Source organism: Nelusetta ayraudi, unplaced genomic scaffold (assembly GCF_046127955.1).
Source record: "Nelusetta ayraudi isolate G7.1 ecotype Tasmania unplaced genomic scaffold, CSIRO-AGI_Nayr_v1 ptg000090l, whole genome shotgun sequence".
NCBI classification, from domain to species: Eukaryota; Metazoa; Chordata; class Actinopteri; order Tetraodontiformes; family Monacanthidae; genus Nelusetta; species Nelusetta ayraudi.
In genome coordinates, this window is record NW_027466140.1 from 1,495,090 (window position 1) to 1,515,986 (window position 20,897).

The 20,897-nt window shown below is 44.2% G+C and overlaps 3 protein-coding genes across 5 annotated transcripts; all 3 read left to right on the forward strand.

The window, feature by feature from the left end:
• The first annotated feature begins 3,552 nt into the window (after positions 1-3,552).
• Positions 3,553-5,852, forward strand: selenoh (selenoprotein H). 2 transcript variants are annotated; one of them, XM_076046540.1, is made up of 4 exons: positions 3,553-3,692; positions 3,961-4,102; positions 4,679-4,821; positions 5,007-5,852. In XM_076046540.1, exons 1-4 carry the CDS (start codon positions 3,677-3,679, stop codon positions 5,111-5,113), a joined length of 408 nt encoding a protein of 135 aa, XP_075902655.1. In that variant the 5' UTR covers positions 3,553-3,676; the 3' UTR covers positions 5,114-5,852. The 2 variants fall into 2 exon arrangements, with proteins under 2 accessions (XP_075902655.1, XP_075902656.1); XM_076046541.1 differs by having other exon boundaries at positions 3,579-3,692; positions 3,964-4,102.
• A 431-nt stretch (positions 5,853-6,283) lies between these two features.
• clp1 (cleavage factor polyribonucleotide kinase subunit 1) lies at positions 6,284-8,771 on the forward strand. The gene is made up of 6 exons (XM_076046539.1): positions 6,284-6,302; positions 6,598-6,895; positions 7,023-7,130; positions 7,247-7,366; positions 7,510-7,647; positions 7,794-8,771. Exons 2-6 carry the CDS (start codon positions 6,623-6,625, stop codon positions 8,478-8,480), a joined length of 1,326 nt encoding a protein of 441 aa, XP_075902654.1. The 5' UTR covers positions 6,284-6,302; positions 6,598-6,622; the 3' UTR covers positions 8,481-8,771.
• A 655-nt stretch (positions 8,772-9,426) lies between these two features.
• On the forward strand, positions 9,427-20,770 carry zdhhc5b (zDHHC palmitoyltransferase 5b). 2 transcript variants are annotated; one of them, XM_076046654.1, is made up of 13 exons: positions 9,427-9,586; positions 11,067-11,210; positions 11,507-12,544; positions 13,570-13,691; positions 14,182-14,339; positions 14,507-14,679; positions 14,804-14,906; positions 14,992-15,083; positions 15,168-15,300; positions 15,551-15,659; positions 15,829-15,935; positions 17,323-18,290; positions 19,202-20,770. In XM_076046654.1, the coding sequence occupies exons 3-13, from the start codon at positions 12,399-12,401 to the stop codon at positions 19,305-19,307; spliced, it is 2,217 nt and encodes a 738-aa protein (XP_075902769.1). In that variant the 5' UTR covers positions 9,427-9,586; positions 11,067-11,210; positions 11,507-12,398; the 3' UTR covers positions 19,308-20,770. The 2 variants fall into 2 exon arrangements, with proteins under 2 accessions (XP_075902769.1, XP_075902768.1); XM_076046653.1 differs by having other exon boundaries at positions 11,067-12,544.
• Positions 20,771-20,897: the final 127 nt, after the last annotated feature.

A 20,897-nucleotide genomic window follows, 5' to 3' on the forward strand; every position in this document is an offset into this window, starting at 1 on the left:
TTAACCCCAAATTTCTGTGAGTCCATAATTTACCAGCCAAAACCATCAATTCACTGTTTTGCATTTAAACCCAGCAGATCCTGTGATGCTGTTAGATCAGATATTTTTCCAATAATAAAACATGCTATTTTATTAGGTTGTTTTTTTTGTGTGTGAATAGAAATAAATCTCTAAACCAAAATGTACACGTGTCATCTCATCATTGTTATCAGGTCACTAATTAAATGGTTACACTAATTAAATGGTTACAGTAGAGCCAATGTATTAATGAATTATCACACATCACAGTTGAAGTTTGCGTTGTTTGTTACACATTTTTACACGTTTTTGCCTATTTTAACTCAATAATATTAATCCAGCTATTTGTTTCTTCTGCCATTTTATCATCAATTAAAAATAATCTGTGTCTGATATACATTAAATAAAAAGGAAAAACTGTCTAATTTATAGTCAGCAAAGTTTGAGATTACTTTATAGCATTTTTGCCTTAGCGCAAGTGCAACTCACACTTGCTGAGGAAGATATATCAACACTATGTGTGCTTGTATGTGTGTGTGTGTGTGTGTGTGTGTGTGTGTGTGTGTGTGTGTGTGTGTGTGCTGTGTGAGTGTCTTCTTCTGAGGATCTGGCATCACGGGCCTGTGCAGATATGATTCAGCTAAGGGGCAGAAAGCAGGAAACAGGAGGGTGAAAGTGTGACAGTGTTGCACAGTATGATTGCACAGCGTCGACAGAGCAACTCTCCCATACATCAGTGTTATCACATGACTGCAAGAACCAGGACACATACGCACGCTGTCTCAGGTGCAAGCCCATCATGAATACATTTCGAATTAGCAGCTCCGATCACTCCTTCTTCTTTTTTCACATCCGGCACACAAATTATTCATCATCTTGACACTTAACATTGATGTCACTGCTCTTGCTTCCTGTTTTCTCACCTTTATTTCCCTCCCTCTGTGACACATTCCTTCACTTCTGCCCATCTTGCAGAAGATTAATCATCGACAACCCACATCGATCACTTCATCTCCATTTTAGGCCAACAAAATGTTTAATGAATCAATAGAAATGAGCAAAAGCCTGCAGAGCAAATTGTTTTTAACTCGGTTCGTATCATTAGACCTTCTGGACTGTAGACCTTCTACTAAATGGAAATCTACAGTTTTTTGTGCGTTAATATTTAAATGAGGAAAGCCCATCTTTTTGCTTGCCCTACATCCAGTTTTGGGCCGTTTGTGACATCACCTATATTCGTGAAACAGTTATTTTATTTGAATGATTCATCTTGCCAGGATGAAAAGCAAAGATCAGAGGCTATTTAAGCATGCATTATGCAAGGGTCATAATTTCACAGAAGAGTCCAGATGGCAGCAGCCGATGACACAAATCCGTCCCCTATAGCGTTGCCTGTCCGTGTTTACAACCTCTAGGAACTGCACATCAAAAACAAAGACCGTGAGCAGTGTTGCTACGCCTCCCCATACTTTCATTTACTCCATTTCACAGTAGAATTGTAGGCGTTTGGCCTGCGCGTGAAAGTGTCTCCCTGGGTGGTCACAGGACACGTTCACCGTTTTCCAGTGCAGTAAGAGTGTTGGGGCCCATTGGCAGAACTTTTTTTTCTCTGAAGCCATCAGACTTTGATGTTGCCCGCTCATCGCACTTTGTGCCCACTCTCCTCCGACTCTGTACTTTTCTTGTCTCCGCCTTCATTCTTCCCTTGTCTTTTTGCGCCTGCCTTTCATGTTAGTCTTTGTCCCCCGATCGTTGCCACTCTCGTCTGTCTGCCTGTCAGGCTTGCCCGCTGCCCACATGGCAACGTACTAATCAGCCAAGATCATCTGTTGGCTGCTAGGCGTCGGCATCTGTTGCGCGTTTACCATCGCAAACTGAGAGCAGTGCGTTCACTGACGTCAGAGGTTGTGACGTGAATGAAAAAGAGAGGTTGTTGGCATTGTGCTATAATGGAGTTAATGCAGTTAACATACAGACTCCCATTCCTTAATACGGAGGATGAACAGATTTCCAGGCCATGAATTTATGCACAAAGTGGATTAGGAATTAGAAGAAAATTGAGACTATGAAACTTGGAGATCCTCTGACTGGAATTTTTTTTTTTTTTTTTATTAGAAACAATAACCATACAATAAATCAAACACAACCAGCAGAAACAAACATAAGAAGAGATGAGATTGTTTTGTATTATTACTAGACAAGAGATATCAATAAAAAAAGTTTTAAAAATACATGTCTACATGTAAGGTAATCACATGCTTTTATTTGTGTTTTTGGTCTGTATTTGTAATGTATTGGAAACGTGGAAAGAAGAAGAAGAAGAAGAAGAAGAAGAAGAAGAAGAAGAAGCACAGACTAATTTCATAATTCAAACACCTGATTACACCTGCTGTGAAAGGGCAAGCTCAACCCTAATAAATCCCGTGTGTACACACAGAACAATCTGCCTGAAGCTTACTGGTTTGACAAATGGCAGCAGGACTGCGACGGGTTCTGTAAATCCGGTCTTTAGTCAGAGTCGGAGGAGGAGGAGAGCTGGGAGGATACTGGGCACATCTGTTCAACAGTCTGTCTGCTCCTCTGAGGAGCAGATTTACGCACGCAGCTAAAAATACACCACAACACACTGCGAGCCGGCATACGCTGCCTAAAAAAAAAAGTCCTAGTACAAGACAGGCAAGGCCGTCAGTGGTTGGATGGCCAAGATGATGTGCATGTCTTCTGTTGGTTGGACAAAAGAACAGTGATCGCACGTCGTGACTCAGTCACTTCGCCTCCCTCCGCAGGGATCTATAGCCTTGGTTTGTTCGCACAGGCGCAGCCTGTGACGTCCGGCAGGCAGTTTGTTTTCAAATGCCCATAAATGTGAGTGCCATGTCTTCTGGGTGGGATTTGGTAACTATTCCGGTAACACCATATTTGCTGTTGACTTTGCTGTACTCAAACACATCCGTCTGTCACCAAGCAGGATTTTCCTCTCACTTCGTCCCCTGTCTTTTCAGTGTTATGTCTCTCAGACTTTTCTTTTCCTGGGAGTCTGTAGATTATGCAAATAATTGTATCATGAGGGGGAAACTCCTTCTCTCTTTTATTTCAAATTTGGAACAGCAACTACCCCTTCATTAGAAGTAGCTGGTATAGTAGTCGTGGCAGTAGTTGTATTAGTAATCGCAGCTCCACCAGATCAGAGGTGGGAATCTTAGACAAATATTTCCATGTACATTTTTCTATTAAAAAAAAGAGGATTAGAATTTGTTTCACAAGAATAAACAACAAGTCATTGTTGTGCATTAAAACAAAACACATACAATTAAATGGAAAGAAAGAATTGTGTGGCAGAGTTATTTATCAGTTGCAGATTTAAAACCAAAAGGTGTTGATGATCAGGAGATTTATTAGAGATTGTGTTATTCATTGAGATTATTTATAAATTAAACATGGGTAAGAATCCTGGTAAAGTGTTACCCGAATGCAGGTTTTCAGAGAATATGATGGCGAAAAGGGCGACCTGAAAATCAAGACTTTTGCTCTCAAGAAATGTAATGCCTTCATTTGGACAGGGGGTGGCAGTAAACCGGATCAGAGCCCGCGGCAAAAACAAGTAGAAGAAGCTGGGAAGTCGCGCCAAAGTTTCTGATAGATCCACGGGGGGAAGCCAATGGCATCGAAAACAAGTGAGTCTCGTTAGGAACAATGTTAACGAGTGGTTGTGACAAGCTGCCACTTGTTAAACTTTTCGAGTCTCTCTTTTACCTCAGCCCGGTTGAAGTCAGCGGTTCCCCGTTAGCTCCGAGTCGAACCATGAATGAACCACTAAATACATGGTTTAGTGACGGAGTTGTTTAACATTTTCATGTCTGAGGCCAACCAAAATTAGCCATCTAGCTTATTGTAACAATGATAAGCTCTACAATATTTAAAATGTGCCATGTATGTGCGCAGCAGGTCGTCGAGGAAGGAAACGCAAAGCGGAGGCTCCGGTGGAAGAGGAGGTGGTGGAGAAGCCATCAGCGGAGCCCGCGGCAGAGGCAGCAGGAGAGGCGGAGGGCGGTCAGGATGGCCAGAGGGTCGTCATAGAACACTGGTATGGCAGCAGTTGAATCACACAGCCAAGTCATTTAACAATATTGATATTTGTAAAAACAAACAGACAAACACAAAAATCTTCCTTCAGATATAACAGTGAACCTTTTTACATGGACCCAAACAAGTTGTGCTTCAAAACTGAATATGGAACAAGCAAAGCTTAAGACTATACAGTAAATGTCTTCATATTGCGCACACGCAAAATCAAATTTCTAATTAAAAAAATCTCATCGAAATAAATAAAATGTAAATAAAAATCGTATGCCTCTTTATTCCATTGGCAACCTTCTGATTTCAATTTCAACACGAATCTTTTTCCACCGGCTAATAATACATTTCAAAATAAAATAACAACAGTAAACCAATAAAGTCATAATAATAATATACTTCAATAAACGTCCTGTCCTGATTGATTTGCCAAAATACCAGCAGATCATTCTGGGATATTTAGTATAAGCGGTACATATGCATTATAATGTCTAGTGTCATGTTGCTGTAACGTAAATAATCAACACATAATTTCATTTATGTCTTAAGTTGTTTGTATGTGTGACCCATGATCGTTTTTCTACAGTAAAAGCTGACGAGTGTACGGGCGTAATGCCGGGGAGGTCAAATCCGCCCTCCTGGCTGCCCACCCTGGACTCACCGTGGTCCTCAACCCTGAGAAACCTCGCAGGAACAGCTTTGAGATCACTCTGGTGGATGGAGAGAAAGGTGAGTAGCACAGGAAAGAATAATAATTAGGTTGTATAAAGGGTAGATCAGTGTTCTCGCTGTTAAAATGTCTTATTAGGCTGTTATGGAAAAGATCTTTAAATTTTTTTTTAAATCACACATAACACATTTTCTTTGTGTCAGTATTCCCACATATGGCTCTTTGTTCTTTCTCATTTCTGAAGAAACTCAACTGTGGACTGGAATAAAGAAGGGTCCACCACGAAAGCTAAAGTTCCCTCAGCCTGATTATGTTGTTGCTGCTCTGCAAGAGGCCCTGAAGTCGGAGTGAAGGTTTGTCAATAACTAATTTAAAAAATTTTCTCAACTTCCTTCTGTGCTCACATTTAAAGCTCTGCTGTTTATTGGGTCCATGTTTCAGTCGATCTGGGCCAACTCGATAACCCACTGAACATAAGCAAAACAAAAGTTGTTTTTGTTCTTGTTTCTCAGCTCTTACTCCTCATACTGTTCTCAAAACTGCAACATGGTTATTTTGTTTTTCGGTGTGGCCATTTACTGCCACACTTGTTTAACCATCACAGATAATTTCATGTGTGTGAATGCTTAGATTTACTAGGATTAAAGAGATTTTCTTTGTTTTAAAATCAGAAAAGTCTTCAGAAGATGTGACGGATGAAAGCAGAATGACGAGGATGGATCAATGGGAGCTTCTCAGTCCCTTCTCTGATGATCCACACTTCACCTGCTCACATCTTCTGGATACATGGGGACACCTAGTGGAGCATACTGGGAGTTCCCTTCTTCGCCCCCCATTCACACACGTTCTTGTGTTTTATATACTGTATGCTGCTGGTAAATAAATCTTCTTATTGCGCAGCTCTTTAGAAACGTTTAGGGAGTTTTATATCAAACAGTTGTTCGTTTGAGAAGTACTCATTTTTTTTTGAAGTAAGTATTGACTGTTGAAATTGTGTTCTTGTTGTTTTTATGGTTCAAATATTAGGTGATGGTATCATATTGCCTTTTCTCTTGTTCTGCATAATAACCTAATAAACCATTCTTGAATGTCTACGTCTCTATTGTACAAGAAGAAAACATACTTGCTAGCAGAATTCTCCTTGAGAAGAGAATGTGTAAAGTAGCTGGTTATTTTACAAAGGGTGATGGTGTAAAGAGATGAGACCTCTGAGTACTTAGGTTTTATAACTTTGTTTTTAATCTTAAATCAATTTAAGACAGTAGAATGATGAGGAGATAGCAAAATCTGGAGTCTCCTTGTTAAGTATTTGTGACTTTCATGTTGTGACGCTACATCTGACCGATAAGAGTTTTTGTGGTCCAGAAAAAAAAAGGTATGACAGTGTGTGCGGTTAATCACACTCCTTACCAGCTGGGGGCACTAGTGAGCCAATCATTTGTTTTCATTTTCGACATGGCTTGAATCGTCATTGCTACGCGACTGCCATGAGTGCCGCTTGAGTTAACTTTCACAGTGCGATACGGTTAAAGATTGTGTCGTAAGTATTAAAAGAAATGATAAATTAATACATGAAATATTTACCTGATTCGTGGGATTGTTTCCCATATTTGTAGGCGTATTTTACGTGTTTCATTTCGCTTTTACCACTGGGATGTTCCGATAGTATCCCTGCGGTGTGTGCTAAACTAGCCCCTGTTAGCTTATTAACTTTACCGTTTTTGTTAACGATACGTTTAAGTCCTTTATTGTGGTCTTCTTTATATTTTCCTTCTAAAAATTTGTTTTAAAAAATTCGGAATCGGAATTTAAAATGAATTATTTTGTCGTTATAGCGTTGACAAATTTCCTTCGTTAGTAATGGCAACTGAAGGCGAAGTGAAGACGAGTGAAGATGCGCCAGTACCTGGAAAGGTCAGCACCAGGTTTGACCTGGAGAAGGAGACAGAGCTGCGGTTCGAGGTGGAGTCAGGGGAGTCCGCGGAACAGGTCCAGTTGGAGCTTCTCACGGGCATGGCCGAGGTTTTTGGCTCAGAGCTCAACCGCAACAAGAAGTACACTTTTGGACCAGGTTCCAAAATTGCAGTTTTTACTTGGCAAGGCTGCACTGTTAATCTTTACGGGAAACCAGAGGTATGCGCCTATGGAAAGACTTGCAGTTGCAGATGTCACAATGCACAATTGTATCGCATTAATTTACTATTTGACTCTGATTCCCTATTAATCTAAAAATTAAGACGTTTTTTATCTTCACCCACAGGTGGCCTATATATCGAAGGATACTCCCATGTTGCTCTACTTAAACACACATGCGGCTCTGGAACAGATGAGAAAACAAGCAGAGAGAGAAAACGAGAGAGGACCCAGGGTAAAAATCACTTTTTAAAAATCAAACTTGTTAAAAAAAAGAACGAAATTAACAAGGATTTTCTTCTAAATTGGACTGGATTATATATATATTCATATTTATATTTTTTCCTTCAGGTAATGGTTGTTGGCCCCACAGATGTGGGAAAGTCAACTGTGTGTCGCCTCCTACTAAGTTACGCTGTAAGAGTGGGGCGCAGGCCAACGCTGGTGGAACTGGATGTTGGCCAGAGTGGGGTAAGCAAGATTATTGTAATAAACCATCACTGACAACTGAAAGGCAATCCAAAATTATTAAATATAAGTTTTTTTTTCCCGATTTGTGATTGCACTTTGGAAAAACGCTATCCCGTATGTGTCTAATACATTTTTCTTCAAAGGTGTCCGTCCCTGGAACCGTGTCAGCACTTTGCATTGAGCGACCAGCTGATGTAGAGGAGGGTTTCTCTGTGCAGGCTCCATTGGTCTACCACTTTGGTTCTACTACCCCAGGAACCAACATCAAACTTTACAACAAGGTGAGAAAATGCAACATCCTCAAATTCTTTGGATCATATTTAACGTGTTGTGTGGCTTATCAAAATTATCAAAATCAAATATCACCAGATTATATTACCAAAATTAAAACTACACATTTTCTCTCTTCTTTTCCTTGAATGTGTAGCTGACATCGTGTCTCGCTGAAGTGTTTTCCCAGCGCTGTGAGGTGAACAGAAAGGCCAGTGTCGGAGGTTGCATCATCAACACCTGCGGGTGGGTGAAAGGCTCTGGATACCAGGCTCTGGTCCACTGTGCCTCAGCCTTCGAGGTCGACGTCGTGCTGGTTCTCGACCACGAGAGGCTCTACAATGAACTAAAACGAGACCTGCCTCATTTTGTACGCGTTGTGCTCCTTCCCAAATCTGGAGGGGTGGTGGAACGATCCAAGGAGTGCCGACGGGATACCCGGGATGAGAAGATACGGGAATACTTCTACGGTTTCCGCGGAGTAACCTTCTACCCTTTTTCCTTTGAAGTGCGCTTCTCTGACGTCCGCATCTATAAGATCGGGGCACCGTCGATTCCAGATTCCTGCTTACCGCTGGGGATGTCTCAGGACGACACCCAACTGAAGCTGGTGCCCGTGACACCTGGCAGAGACCTTACATATCATGTGCTTAGTGTGAGCAGTGCTGAGGATGGAGAGGAAAGTTCAAGAAAAAACATTGTGGAGACTCCAGTGTGTGGCTTCATTGTTGTGACTAATGTGGACACGCAAACGCAGGTGATGAAAATCCTGTCCCCAGCACCCAGACCACTGCCCAAACACACTCTTCTTATCATGGACATCCGCTTCATGGACATGAAATAAACGTTTTAGGAAAAAGGACATATGTTGATAAAATATTGTTGAATAATTTTGTAGCATACAAGCTAAATTTCTTCCAAATTCAGAGTCTACAGCACACAAGATGAGAACATACAGCTGTTAATCTTGTGTTGTTATCTCACTGCTGTCAGTTTCATCTTATTGAAAAGGTTGCACAATTTGTGGCAGGTGTTGTTTAATTTGTGCAGGAATGACTTTTGTAACTGTTATGTAATTTTTAAAGTTTCTGCTTTTTTTTGTCTTACTTTTGAGTAATAAATTTTTAACGTTAAAGTTTTGCTTCACAGTATGACTGTCTTTCCTTGGCCTATAAATATTTGACTTTTTTTTCTTTTTTCTTTTTTCTTTTTTTTTTTTTTTTTTACAAAATTGTATATATGTATATGCTATCATTAATGGTCTATATAATATTAGGGTGATGGAATTTAAAAAAAAAAAAAAAAAACAGACTCCCAAAGTTAAAAGTGAGAACTGCCCAGATGGCACCCCAGGTCATAAAGATAATGGCAATAACCTGCATCAGGTTCGAACATGGTGGTTTGCCAGCTGCCAGTAGATGTCAGTAGAGTTTAGTGGTCATTGGTACCGGTTTTTGCGGTTTCGACCCAATCTTCTCTTTTTTCAGGGGTGTCAGTAACTGTCATCTTAAGCACCATTCATGTCCAGTACAAGAATCGATCCATCCATTCAGCCAAAGCAGATGACCCAGTTTCCCTTTACTTCTATATAAAAGTACTCATTGGCGGTAATTAAGCCGGCATCGAAAATGTTCATATCGAGGAACCAACACTTATATTTTTAGGAAGTGCTTAATTACAAGAATAGCAATGTTATTTACACTAGATTTATTTTTGTATTAAGACGCGCCCCTTTGATAGTAATTTCTACCGTAAAGTGAAGCGCAAGGGTTGTTCTTGGAGACCACACCTCCTCGAGATCTGATTGGCTGTGCGTTCCACCTGACAAGCAAGTTCCGGGATTCCGATGTCGGCCTAGCCAGCGGCTAACACTCCGGCTAGCACTCTTCTAAAGGAGGACCTCCTCGACCCACACCCTGCTAACAAGACAGCTCACAGTTTCGGTGTTAGGTATGTTGTGTTTGTGTCACCGGTTTTGCGTGCTGACGGCTGAGATGAACGCAGTTTCAGCCATATATCCGACGTTTTAAAATTATCTTTGAGTAAAGAGCGTCCATATTAGCCAGGTGACGTTAGCCAACTCCAAAGGCTTGGGCAGTTTCGCAAAAAGAAAAAAACTTTCGAGGCTAGTTCTCGCTGATAGCCGAGTATTCGTCGCTTTAAGGTAAAACGCCGAATAATGACGACAACTGTTAATACATGTTGTCTCTAACTTTTTTTTTTGTGCATTTGTGGTGCGGGCAGATAGTGACAGTTGATTGAATCGTAGCACTGCAATGGCCTGTTGTTAAACGCTTGGTCGATTCCAACGTATTGTTTTAAAAGCAAGTAATTGGTGTGACTTTGAAATGCATCGGCGGGCGAGAGAGTTTGAGTTTGTGTTTGTCCACCACTTCAACGACGTGGTCATCCGGCGGATTGTTCTAGTGACATGACGGGCAAAGCTCGACATGGGAGATTTTGGGATTAACATCCATTATAGACGGGGAAGGGGGGGTGGATTTGTTGTTGGGCAGATGAGATGATTAACAGCGTGCACACTGACACTCCGCCTTGGCAGAACTTCTGAATCTGATAGCACCCGATGACTGTCGAGAAGAGGGGTGTGTCCAAACTCTCGGATTACAGACACTCTGGATCCAGCGTGTTCACACCGCACGGACTAGTTTTTCCATCTGGAGCCCGAATAGCGTCCTCCCCTCCTTGTCGGAGATCGCAGCTTCCGCGGTGTTTTCTAATTCCCAGGAGTGGGAGGTGTTTCACATGATCCTCCTGAGGGACGTCTGTGTGACAGCTCTCTATTTACCATGACGTGCAGCTGGAAATGCTCTGCTAGAGTGGATTGTGGAGTAGCTGTTGGCGTGGAGGGGGAAGGGGCGATTTGAACAAGCCTAATGTTGAATTGTAAACAAAGAGTCGTTATTCAGATTTTATCTCCAGGTGACAGTCGGACATTGAACCAGCATTGGATTATATTGATATGATGACATTACACCTTAAGAATATGTCTGAGTGTAAGAGAAAAACAACTTTTTACGACTCAAATTGTTAAATCTAACAATGTTAAAATATGGCGTGTTTCGCAAGACTGCATCTTCAATTGTAATGATAAAGAATAATCTAGAAATGATAAGCATGCTACTTCATGCAGGGATTTCTGTCCTCCCTGGATTACCTCATATTGCTGGAATGGTCTGACGGGGGATATTAGTCAGTGGTTTCTCTCCAAGCTTGCGGTATACCTTGAAACCAACAACCTACTTTTTTAGTTTCAGGAATATTGGTTTGGTTCACGCAACATCAACTAGAACTAGGCCAGTTTTGTATATTCCCTAAAGCCCCCAAATGTTGTCGGACACATATTTATAGCTAAGAAGAGTGCAAGGATGCTCAGAACCCCCCCCCAACTGACTGTAATTTGTCTTCACAGAGGCATTCAACGAACCTCACCTGTTGCCAACGGTTAAAAACATGTGCACCGAGAAATCGTTGGAAGGACTACAATGAGTGAGACCGCATCACGACGTCACTGCAGCACATGGCTTCACCCAAGAGACGCACAATGGGGATGATGGTCAGTTTCCAAAGAGTTTGGAGGTGGGAGAGGTCTGCACACCCAGGCCTGGCTGTCTGCAGCAGTTCATCGGCGCCACGTGTGGAGCTTCTTTTTGGAATGAGCTGAATTTTGGCCCCTGTATTGGAACACAGACTGAGTGCAGGGGTCTCAAAAGATCAGGGGGACTTTACAACAATACTTTATTTTAATTTCCTTTTTTTTTTCTTTTTTTTTTTATGACGTCAAACGGCCTCCTTTCCCAGTTTGAAACAAAACCTTTTCTTTGCTTTTTCTCCTGCTGACTCGGATTAAAGAGCTGGATCTGTCCTTCCTGCTGCCATCCTCAATTTCTTCCACCCACCCCAGTGCCTGAAAAAGCCGTCTCGGGACAATCACAGAAGTCATCAACAGCTGCTGCGTGCAATCTGCTTCCCATTCTCTCGCTCTTGCTTCTGCCCTCTGCTTGCTTGGCTGTCCACCCACTACCTCTATCGTTTTCCACACGTTGCTTTTGTCTTTGCCTCGAATTCTTTCTTCTTTTTTTTCCCCTCTCAGAAGGGCGTAATCAGAAGACAAACTAAGTGACGATCGTCGATGTAGACCCGTCTCGTGTGCGGAGAGAAGTCGTAGATTGCTGCAGTTTTATTTGTCCGTGCAAAGTGTTTCGTGTGGCACGTGCACATCTGTGCTAACTAGCGCTGGTGCCAAGAAGCATCAGACAAATTAGACTTATTTATATTGCTGTACCAAAAAAAAAAAAAAGAAAAATGCTGTAAAGCCATACAAAAAATATTTCTGTAATACACCACATATTTTTCTATTATATTGCTCTTGAATAGTTTTTCCCTCTATGAAGGTTATGCACATAAAGAAACATTTCCATTAGGCGGCGGACATGAATGTTAAGCTGCATATATTGAAAAATAAATGAAAATATTTTGTTAATGAGAGATTTTTATTAGTGCCATGCGACATTTGGAAGACAGGCGGACAGGACAAATCCAGCATTTTTCTGGTTAGCGGCTGCTTTGCATAGTGTCGCTTCGCTTTTGTTTCCAGGTCTGCTGTCATGGCCGCTCCTCGACGGGCGAGTCGTTCACTATTTTGACCAGTATATTAGAAAAAGAAAAGCCTCTTTATAATAGGCAGGCAGGAGACCTCTACCTCCGCGTCCCCCCCCCCTGCCTTTCTCTCCTTCCTCCTGCCATGCCAGGTTTCAGTGTTGGGGGGGTCGGGGGAGGAGTCGGGGCCACCTCCGCTCCTCCCCGCTCATTCCGACCCAGCCGATACGTCCCGGTGTCCGCCGCCACCACCTTCCTGGTCGGGGCCACCACTCTCTTCTTCTGTTTCACGTAAGTGTCCTACATCACACACACACACACACACACACACACACACACACACACACACACACACACACACACACACACACAAGCTGCCCTGCTTGCTTATAATATAAACATGGTCGCAAAGCCTTTTTGCATGAACGTAAACATACAGTGAGGACACTGTTTACCTCAAAATGTTTCCCCGTGTTGTGTTTGCTATTTGCATGTGTAAATATGACTTTGCAGGGAGACTGTATCACTTTGGCTCTTTGCTTCAAGTTTAGAATTTGATTGGCAGCGCCGTGGCTCACGATCAGCACTCTTTGCAATCGTTGGCACTTGAACTTGAATGAAGATTTCTTTGTCAAGCCAGTGCGGTAATTCAAGCACGCGTGTCACTCATGTTTGGTCAAGCAGACAAAGGGAGTTGATCAGTTTTGTAGTGTTGTAATACTGGAGATTGGTCTTGAGATCGGTCTCGTCTCGGACTCTGAGGCATTTTAAATTGGTCTTTTCTCGGTCCCGGATTGGACAGACTCGGGATTTTCGATCAAGACCGGTCGAGACTCAGCCAACACTACAGTGACACAATAATAATGGAAAAGAATCCAGCTGCTGCTGTTTCGTGCTCTGTTTGTGACACCTAGAGTGACACACCCCCTTACTCCTAGTTGATTTATTTTTTAATTTTATGAAGCAAAGTTTTTTTTTTTTTTTGAAAATGGTTCAAAATAGTTGGCAAAGCAGCAAAAACCTTGCTGAAAAGAGATGTTGCTGTTTGATTTCGAAACAACCTTGAATTTAAAAAAGATACTGGTCATTTTTTTCTTTTTGTTGTTTTTTTTTCTTTGATATGTAAAGTCTTGATCTTGTCACGGTCTAGAACCCCAAAGGTTTTGGTCTTGGTCTTGATACTCTCTAGTCTTGATAATGTCTTGGTCTCGGTCGATGCGGTCTTGACTACAACACTACAGTTTTGCATCTCATAATTGTGACACTCCTGCTAAACAATAACTTTGTTCCTGTCTCTCGCCCTGCATTGTTTCCAGGTGCCCGTGGCTGTCAGAGTGTTTCTCTTCTGCCATTCCTATTTACATGGCCGTGATCTTCATTTTCACCCTCGCCAACTTTTGCATGGCCACCTTCATGGACCCTGGAGTCTTCCCCAGAGGTAATAACCTCAGGATCATAAGGGTCATGACACTGCAACTGTCATAATGCTTTATTTACTGTACATATACTGCAGTGAGGCTGTTCACTTGACATATGTCAGTGCCGTATGCCGACATAAGAAAGCAGACGTTGCTGATGTATGATTGCAATGTCATTATTCAAATGTTTAATTCTATTTTTGCGCATACAGCACAATAGAGATTTTAATAATAACTAATTAGAAACAGATTTTCTGAACTTCACTGAACTTTATTAGGTAGACAGAAAATGTGTATCATTCCTCTTTCATTCAGGAAATGTACTTGTTATTTTCAAGAAATATGTCTGTAGGTATTTTAAACTGTAAAAAAAAATAATCTGGAAATAATAAGCAGCATTGAACATTGTACAAACACACATGTGCGAGGACTTCTTGGACGCATCAGACCAGTTTCCAGTCAGCTGGAGGAGAAAATAAAGACTGACTGTGTGTGCAACTGTCGTTTCAGCGGAGGACGACGAGGACAAGGAGGATGATTTCCGCGCTCCGCTCTATAAAACGGTGGAGATTAAAGGAATACAGGTGCGCATGAAGTGGTGCTCAACCTGCCGCTTCTACAGGCCACCACGCTGCTCTCACTGCTCGGTCTGCGACAACTGCGTGGAGGTAATTTTCTCCCTTTTATACTTTTTACATAAAAGAAATTCTCATTCAACACTGGCGTGGCCTTTACTTCCTCCGTCTTTGTAATGGTCTGAGGGGCAAAAGTCATCCGTGCCGTGCCAGTAACGTGTCCCGATTGTTTGTTCCTTCTCGACCGCGTGTCCCCTCAGGATTTTGACCACCATTGTCCGTGGGTGAACAACTGCATTGGTCGGAGGAATTACCGCTACTTCTTCCTCTTCCTGCTGTCACTCACCACTCACATTGTGAATGTGTTTGGCTTTGGTTTGGTTTTTGTCCTGCACCACCAGCAGCAGCTGGACTCTCCACATTCTGTCGTGACGTATCCTTTATCATAATTGCAATTACATAAAAGCAAAAGATGGGATTATTTGCGTATTTCTTTTTTTTTTTACTTTGCTTGTTTTCCACCCCTTTGTTACCTTAACTCCCCACCTTGCCCTCAGTATGGTCGTCATGTGTGTTGCTGGTTTATTTTTCGTCCCGGTCGCTGGCCTGACTGGGTTTCACATGGTTTTAGTGGCCCGCGGTCGGACCACAAATGAACAGGTATGCACCGGCGCAGTGACATCCCACTGCTGATTGAGTCCTTTCAACTTTAACATTCGTCTCTCCTTCCTTTTCTGCACCGCAGGTGACGGGGAAGTTTCGAGGAGGCGTCAACCCGTTTACCAATGGTTGCGCAAGGAATATTTCTCACGTCCTGTGCAGCTCCCTGGCGCCCAGGTTAGCATCTCTCAAGTCTGACTGTCTGTCTGTCTGTCTGCCACGCAGTCAGTTTGGTCATGAAATGGTGTGTTTTTCTCTCAGGTACATGGGTCGAGGGCGAACCCCTAATGCAATGGAAGTGCAACCACCTTTTCTGAGACCAGCTCTCACTGAGGCCCAGCTGGAGGCCAAAGTTCTGGACAACGGCATCCAGAATGATCGTCACAGCACCAGGGTCAGTGTTTGAAAATACAGCAAATACCCACACGTATAATTGTTCAGTATTAGTATTTTGTTAAATTCACCATACAATGCTGCTCTACATTAGCCCAGAATAAAACACAGCAACCTGAATATTGGTGTAACATGGGACTTTTCATGTTGTCTGACTGGAAATCTCAAAAATCGCCGAAAGTCTCATTAAAGATTGACCGAATTTTACTTTTATTTATTATCTAAAACATGACACCTCACCTCTCCTCTAGTCAAAGAGCAGTCTGGATCAGATGGAGAGCCAGTCTGCCGATGCCGAGCCTCCACCTCCTCCGAAGCCGGAGCTTCGCTACCTGGGCCTGTCGCGCGGTGACACAGAGGGTGAGACGCACGCACGCACATGCACAAACAAGTAAACCCATTCAACCAGGTGGCCGACTGTTGCACATCAGCTGCACCGTAACAAAAGGGGAGGAGAAAAGAAGGAGCACCATTGCTGGCCACGAGCCAACGCCCTTCAACTTGTTGTCTTTGGTTTCTCGGCACTCAGAGAGCAGCCTGTTGACTGAAGCTCCGCCCACACCATCCATGTACAAGTACAGACCGGCCTACAGCAGCCCAGGGAAGAACCACACTGCTGTCACAAACCCCAACAAGGTACATGCATACCTTTGGTTAAGCCACACGGCAGTGGAGACAAAACTTCCTTTTGGTGCTTATTGCAAAGTATTCTTATTATAGCAGGTATTCTTATAGTATAGTACTCTTATAGTAAAATGTAGCTTTTCAGACTATTATTGGGTTAAATGCATATTTCTTTTGGCACGAACAGGCCAGTTGTATAGCATTTTTGAAAGGCAGTTTTAAACCTTTTGCTAAACATGTTAAAACAGGAAAGCGATTGGTCTGCTGGTTAATACTTCCTGCCTTTTCTATTTTATTTTGTGATTAATATCGTGCCCCTCTTTTTTTTTTTACTTTGAATGAATCATTCAGTGGCCATCAGTCGATCAGTAAGTCTAAAGCAGTGTCACGTGTGTTTGTAAGTGTGGACCACCTCCCTCTCAGTTGTCTCCGTGTGTCTGAGTGGACCTATCCTTCCCCCTCCTGAGACTGCACTGACTGGAATGAACCGTTCATGTACTGAATGTATATGTACTGTAGTGCCATCTTACGTGTTGATGCACACACACACACACACACACGCACAAACACACTCCTTGATGTGCAGTGTCACTAGCTGCGTTTCCATTACCCCTAGAATTGCGCAAAACCTAAATATCGCAATAAAAAAAAAACAGGTCGTGGAAACGCCCAAGTTTCGAAAAAACTCTCAAATATTGCTAAAAGCTTGCTTTGCCTCTCATGAGATGGTTTTTCAGACGTATCGATATAGAGGTATGTCACCAAAGTGTCATGGAAACACTTTTCTAGCATCTACCCGTCGGGTGACTCACGAGGTCACGTGACCAGGTCACTTCAAGTGAACATGGCGCGTTATGTTTAGACGGAGGAGGAGACGGAATATTTAAGTTATCAAAGAGAAAAATACAACAACCATTCTTAACAGTAAACATACAAAAGCAAACGCAATTCTTGTAAATTCTCCTAATTCTGGGGAAATCTCGTCCCGCGAGATTATACGAGAATTACGGCTTATGCGCTTCACACCATTCAATGGAAACACCTGAAAATCGCAATTGTACTTTGCCAAAATTTTAGAAATGTCGCTTTCGTTTTGCGGAAAAACCGTGATGGAAACGCAGCTAGCGTCTGTCAGAGCCAGTCAGTGTTTTCCAGTCCAGTAGTGTGATGATGATGCAGTTGGTGCACCACCAGTCCAGCATCTGGTTTTTCTCCCCCAGCACTCGTTTTCTGTTTAAAACGACAAAAAAAAACCCACACGTTTCCATGCTGTTATCTATTCTTCAGGTAACACCGCAGCGTTCGTCTCTCCTCCTCACCCGTCTTGACCTTCCTCATCTCCATTCGTGCCTTTTTCTTCCCCCCCTCATCCCCCCCGTCCTGTCCACCTCTCTCCCAGATGATCCGCGGCGAGAGCCTCGACTCTCCGTCTCCTTCCATCCTCCAGTCGAGTCACAAACCCAGCTACCGTTCGGAGCCCAGCAGCCTGGACGGGGCGGCGGGGGCCGGCATGGGGGCGCGCAGGGGTGGTGGGGGGGACAGGAGGGAGGGCCCCGGGAGCCCCGCCCGGATCACTGCGGCCATCTCGGGGGGGATGTCCGGCTACTCCCTCACCGGGCGCTCCTACACGTCCTACCCGTCCTCCCTGGTGCTGTCGGCGGGCGGCTCGCACTCCTCCAGCCTGCGCTCGGCGCACGCCACCGCCCACAACCCGCTGGCCGTGCTGCAGTCGGAGGGCACCACGGACACCAGCTACAAGAGCCTGGCCAACCAGACGCCTCGGAACGGCAGCCTGTCCTACGACAGCCTGCTGACGCCGTCCGAGAGCCCCGAGTTCGAGTCAGCCGCCCACGAGCTGTCGCCGCAGAGGCCCCACGCCGCCTTCCCCCAGGGGGCGCTCGCGGGCCGGCAGCCCGACGTGGCAGTGGCGGTGGGGGGGCCCGGCGCCCGGCTGCAGGGCTACACGTCGCCCTTCCTCTCGGCCCAGATCGCCCAGCAGAGGGAGGGGCAGCTGCTCCAGGGCTCTGCCACCTTCTCCTCCCCCCACAGGGCCTACCTGCGCGCCATCAGTTCGCCGCCCCCCTCCGCCGACAGCCAGCACCTGCTGCTGCTGCACCACAACCAGGACTCGGCCTCGCGAGCCCCCCGGTACCCCTCGTCCTCCGCCTCCTCCTCCTCCCCCGGGGTCCGCTCGCTGGAGCCCCCGGTGTCGCCGCCGCCCCGCGGCCTCTCCCTCGCCAAGTCGCAGCCTTACGCTCGGGAGGCGGGGCCTCAGCACAAACCCCGCCTCGCCTCCGCCGGAGGAGGAGGAGCAGGCGACGGTGGCGGGGGAGGGGGAGGAGCTGGAGGAGGGCAACAGGCTCCACAGTGAGTAGCGATCCGCCCGTCGGCCTCCTCATTCTCCTTCCCCTCTTGATCCTCATCGTCTTCTTCTCTGGTTTGTGTCAGCCCTCCTCTTCCTCCCTGATCTGTGTGAGTCTTCCTCTTTCTCCTTTACCGGTTCTGAACGGCAACTCTACATGTTTTGTGTTTCATCAGGGCTCATGTTAGTGCCGTTGATGGATTCTGTGCATGCAAACGTGTGTTTATCTCTGTGCATGTCCTGCCACGCTGCCGTCTCCCTGTCTTCTGCCCTCAGCTTTTCCCACAAAGCTTTCAATATATTTTCCAATCGCCTTACTACGGTGGCCGACAAGGGCCAAACACAACTTCCTAATGTGCCTTTGTTGGCGAAAACAGCTGCAGGTATAGAAACGATGCAAATACAAAGAAAAGAGCACAAGTTACAGAAAAAAACAAGGTACAAAAAGAGGATTGTGGTGCAAACAAAAAAAAAAAACACGCTGCAAGACATAAAAATATATACTTAATCATCAAATGCGCTACAAACAGAGAAGTGATGCAAAATGGTGAGAAAACACATGCAAACAAAAAACGCTGCATAAACCAGTCACTGCAAAGGAAGTGCCTCAAACCTGCAGGGGGCGCTCTTTGCGGAACAGCTCAACGGAGAGACACACAGGTAGACAGAGGATTTGTGTTTGTGAATTTGCATTGTTTCCATACCTTCAGCTGTTTTCGCCAACTGAGGCGCATTCGGCAGTTGTATTGTGTTTGGCCCTTGTCAGCCACCATACCTTATATCTCTTTTACGAATACGCAATTTATTTCCCCCCCATTTTTAAACCACCTGCCCTCACAGCCATTTTTCCTCTCTCTGTCCCCAATCTGCCCCTCCCCCACTCCTCCCACCCCCTTCCTCATTACCGTCCAACCAGATCCGCCTCTCGCCCAGCGTCGACCAATCACGCCACATCCAAACCAGGGGGCGGCGTGAAGAAGGTGACCGGTGTCGGAGGGACCACTTACGAGATCTCAGTGTGAGTGAGCGGCCGCCCACCCCTCCCCCCACGGCGTGACGGGAGGAGACGGGGGGGGGGGGGGCTTCGGGGTTGGGGGTCGGGGGGGCATCGTTGCTGGACTAGTTTCACTTTCCTGTGCTGGATATTATTCACAAGTGCAGATGCCTCACGGTGGCTGACTGACTGACCGACTGAAGGAGCAGCAACACTCGGTGTCCTTTCAAAGGGCGGCCAGTCTTCACAGCTCGCCTCCATTCAGAGTTGAACAAAGACGTCATGGGAACAGTTGGTAATTTTGTTGTTATTTTTTTTTGTTTGTTTGTTTCTCTCCCCCCCCCCCCATTCAGCCACTTTTGAGAGCCATAGGCTGGCTGTGACTGCATCACGGCCGGATTACAGATTTTGTCTGTCATGTATGATTTTTACTCTTATTGCTTTGGTACATTAGCACACAGAGTATTGACCACTGTGTTTGACTCTCCACTCAAAGGATGGCCTTTATCTGTTGGATATAGATTTGAGAGCGAGGATTCAGGACTGTTGACCAATAGAAACACCCCCCCCTCCCCCCCTCCCACCTGTCTGAATGGACCACGAAACCTGACTATTGATAAGGCTCAGTATCAGTAACAGTATCGTATACATTTTTTGAAAAAAATGTTATATATAAGTGTATAAGAACTTGCAGATGACTAACGAGTCAAACGATCATGTATTGGAGATTGCCTGCGAGGAGGGTGGCCAGATGTACTGCGAGAAATTATTCACGCGAGCGTTTTCAAATCAGTTTCCCGTTTTGGTTTTATATGTGATGGCTGCATCAGCCGGGCTCCAGCTCGCACTGGAATTGACGCTGCCCAAAGACAATGACGATCCGTCTGAGGACGCATGAGGTTCGTGGCATACGATTGAATGAGATTTTTGTTTTTTTCTCTCTCTATCCTCCTTTTCTTTATTTCGTGAAAGCCACAAAGAAATTCTGAATCACACTTGCAGCACAGGCATCTTTGTGGAATGTATGCTGGTAACGTTTCTTCTGCTAGAGCCATTATGCAAAATCTTGTTTGTAGCTTTAAGATCATCATTTGTCTTTTTTGCTGTATTAGCTTCTCCTCTGTCACGTTTTTGTCCATCAGTCAGTTAAGATGTTAGTGGATGACAAGCCAAATGGGGTCAGTGAGGGGAGGGCCTATTTATTTCACAAGACAACTTCAACCTTTTCGTTTCAAAATAATGTCAAACCAGTTTCTCTTAAAAAATTTCTTTCCTATGTTTTAGAAAAAAAGTGACTTTTTTTTAATGGAAAAGCATGCATGATGGGGAATGTGGTCGTCCAAATTTTTTTTTTAAAGGGACTGATTTGCAATTGTTTTTGCCTTGAAACTATTCATTGTGAAGCAAATACTTTTTCTATTGTTTTTTTTTTTTTTTGAAATTCTAGAGAAATAATTGTGAGTCAATGAGGTCTCTTAATTGTATTTTTTTTTTTTTTTAATCTATGAAATGGTACAATTGTTCTGAAATTTAGAAAAAAAAGAGGAAGAAAGCCCTTTCAATTACTTTTCTGGATTTTTTTTTTTTTTTGAACTCAGAGAATAGTGTAATATTTGCA

Excerpts from the sequence above, each read along its gene's own strand:
- clp1 (XM_076046539.1), top strand. The coding sequence starts at position 6,623 with ATGGCAACTGAAGGCGAAGTGAAGACGAGTGAAGATGCGCCAGTACCT. Across the intron at positions 7,131-7,246 it reads AAAACGAGAGAGGACCCAGG|GTAATGGTTGTTGGCCCCAC; the intron begins GTAAAAATCACT and ends TTTTTCCTTCAG. Across the intron at positions 7,648-7,793 it reads ACATCAAACTTTACAACAAG|CTGACATCGTGTCTCGCTGA; the intron begins GTGAGAAAATGC and ends TTGAATGTGTAG.
- zdhhc5b (XM_076046653.1), top strand. The coding sequence starts at position 12,399 with ATGCCAGGTTTCAGTGTTGGGGGGGTCGGGGGAGGAGTCGGGGCCACC. Across the intron at positions 15,084-15,167 it reads TGCAGCTCCCTGGCGCCCAG|GTACATGGGTCGAGGGCGAA; the intron begins GTTAGCATCTCT and ends TTTTTCTCTCAG. Across the intron at positions 15,660-15,828 it reads GTCGCGCGGTGACACAGAGG|AGAGCAGCCTGTTGACTGAA; the intron begins GTGAGACGCACG and ends CTCGGCACTCAG.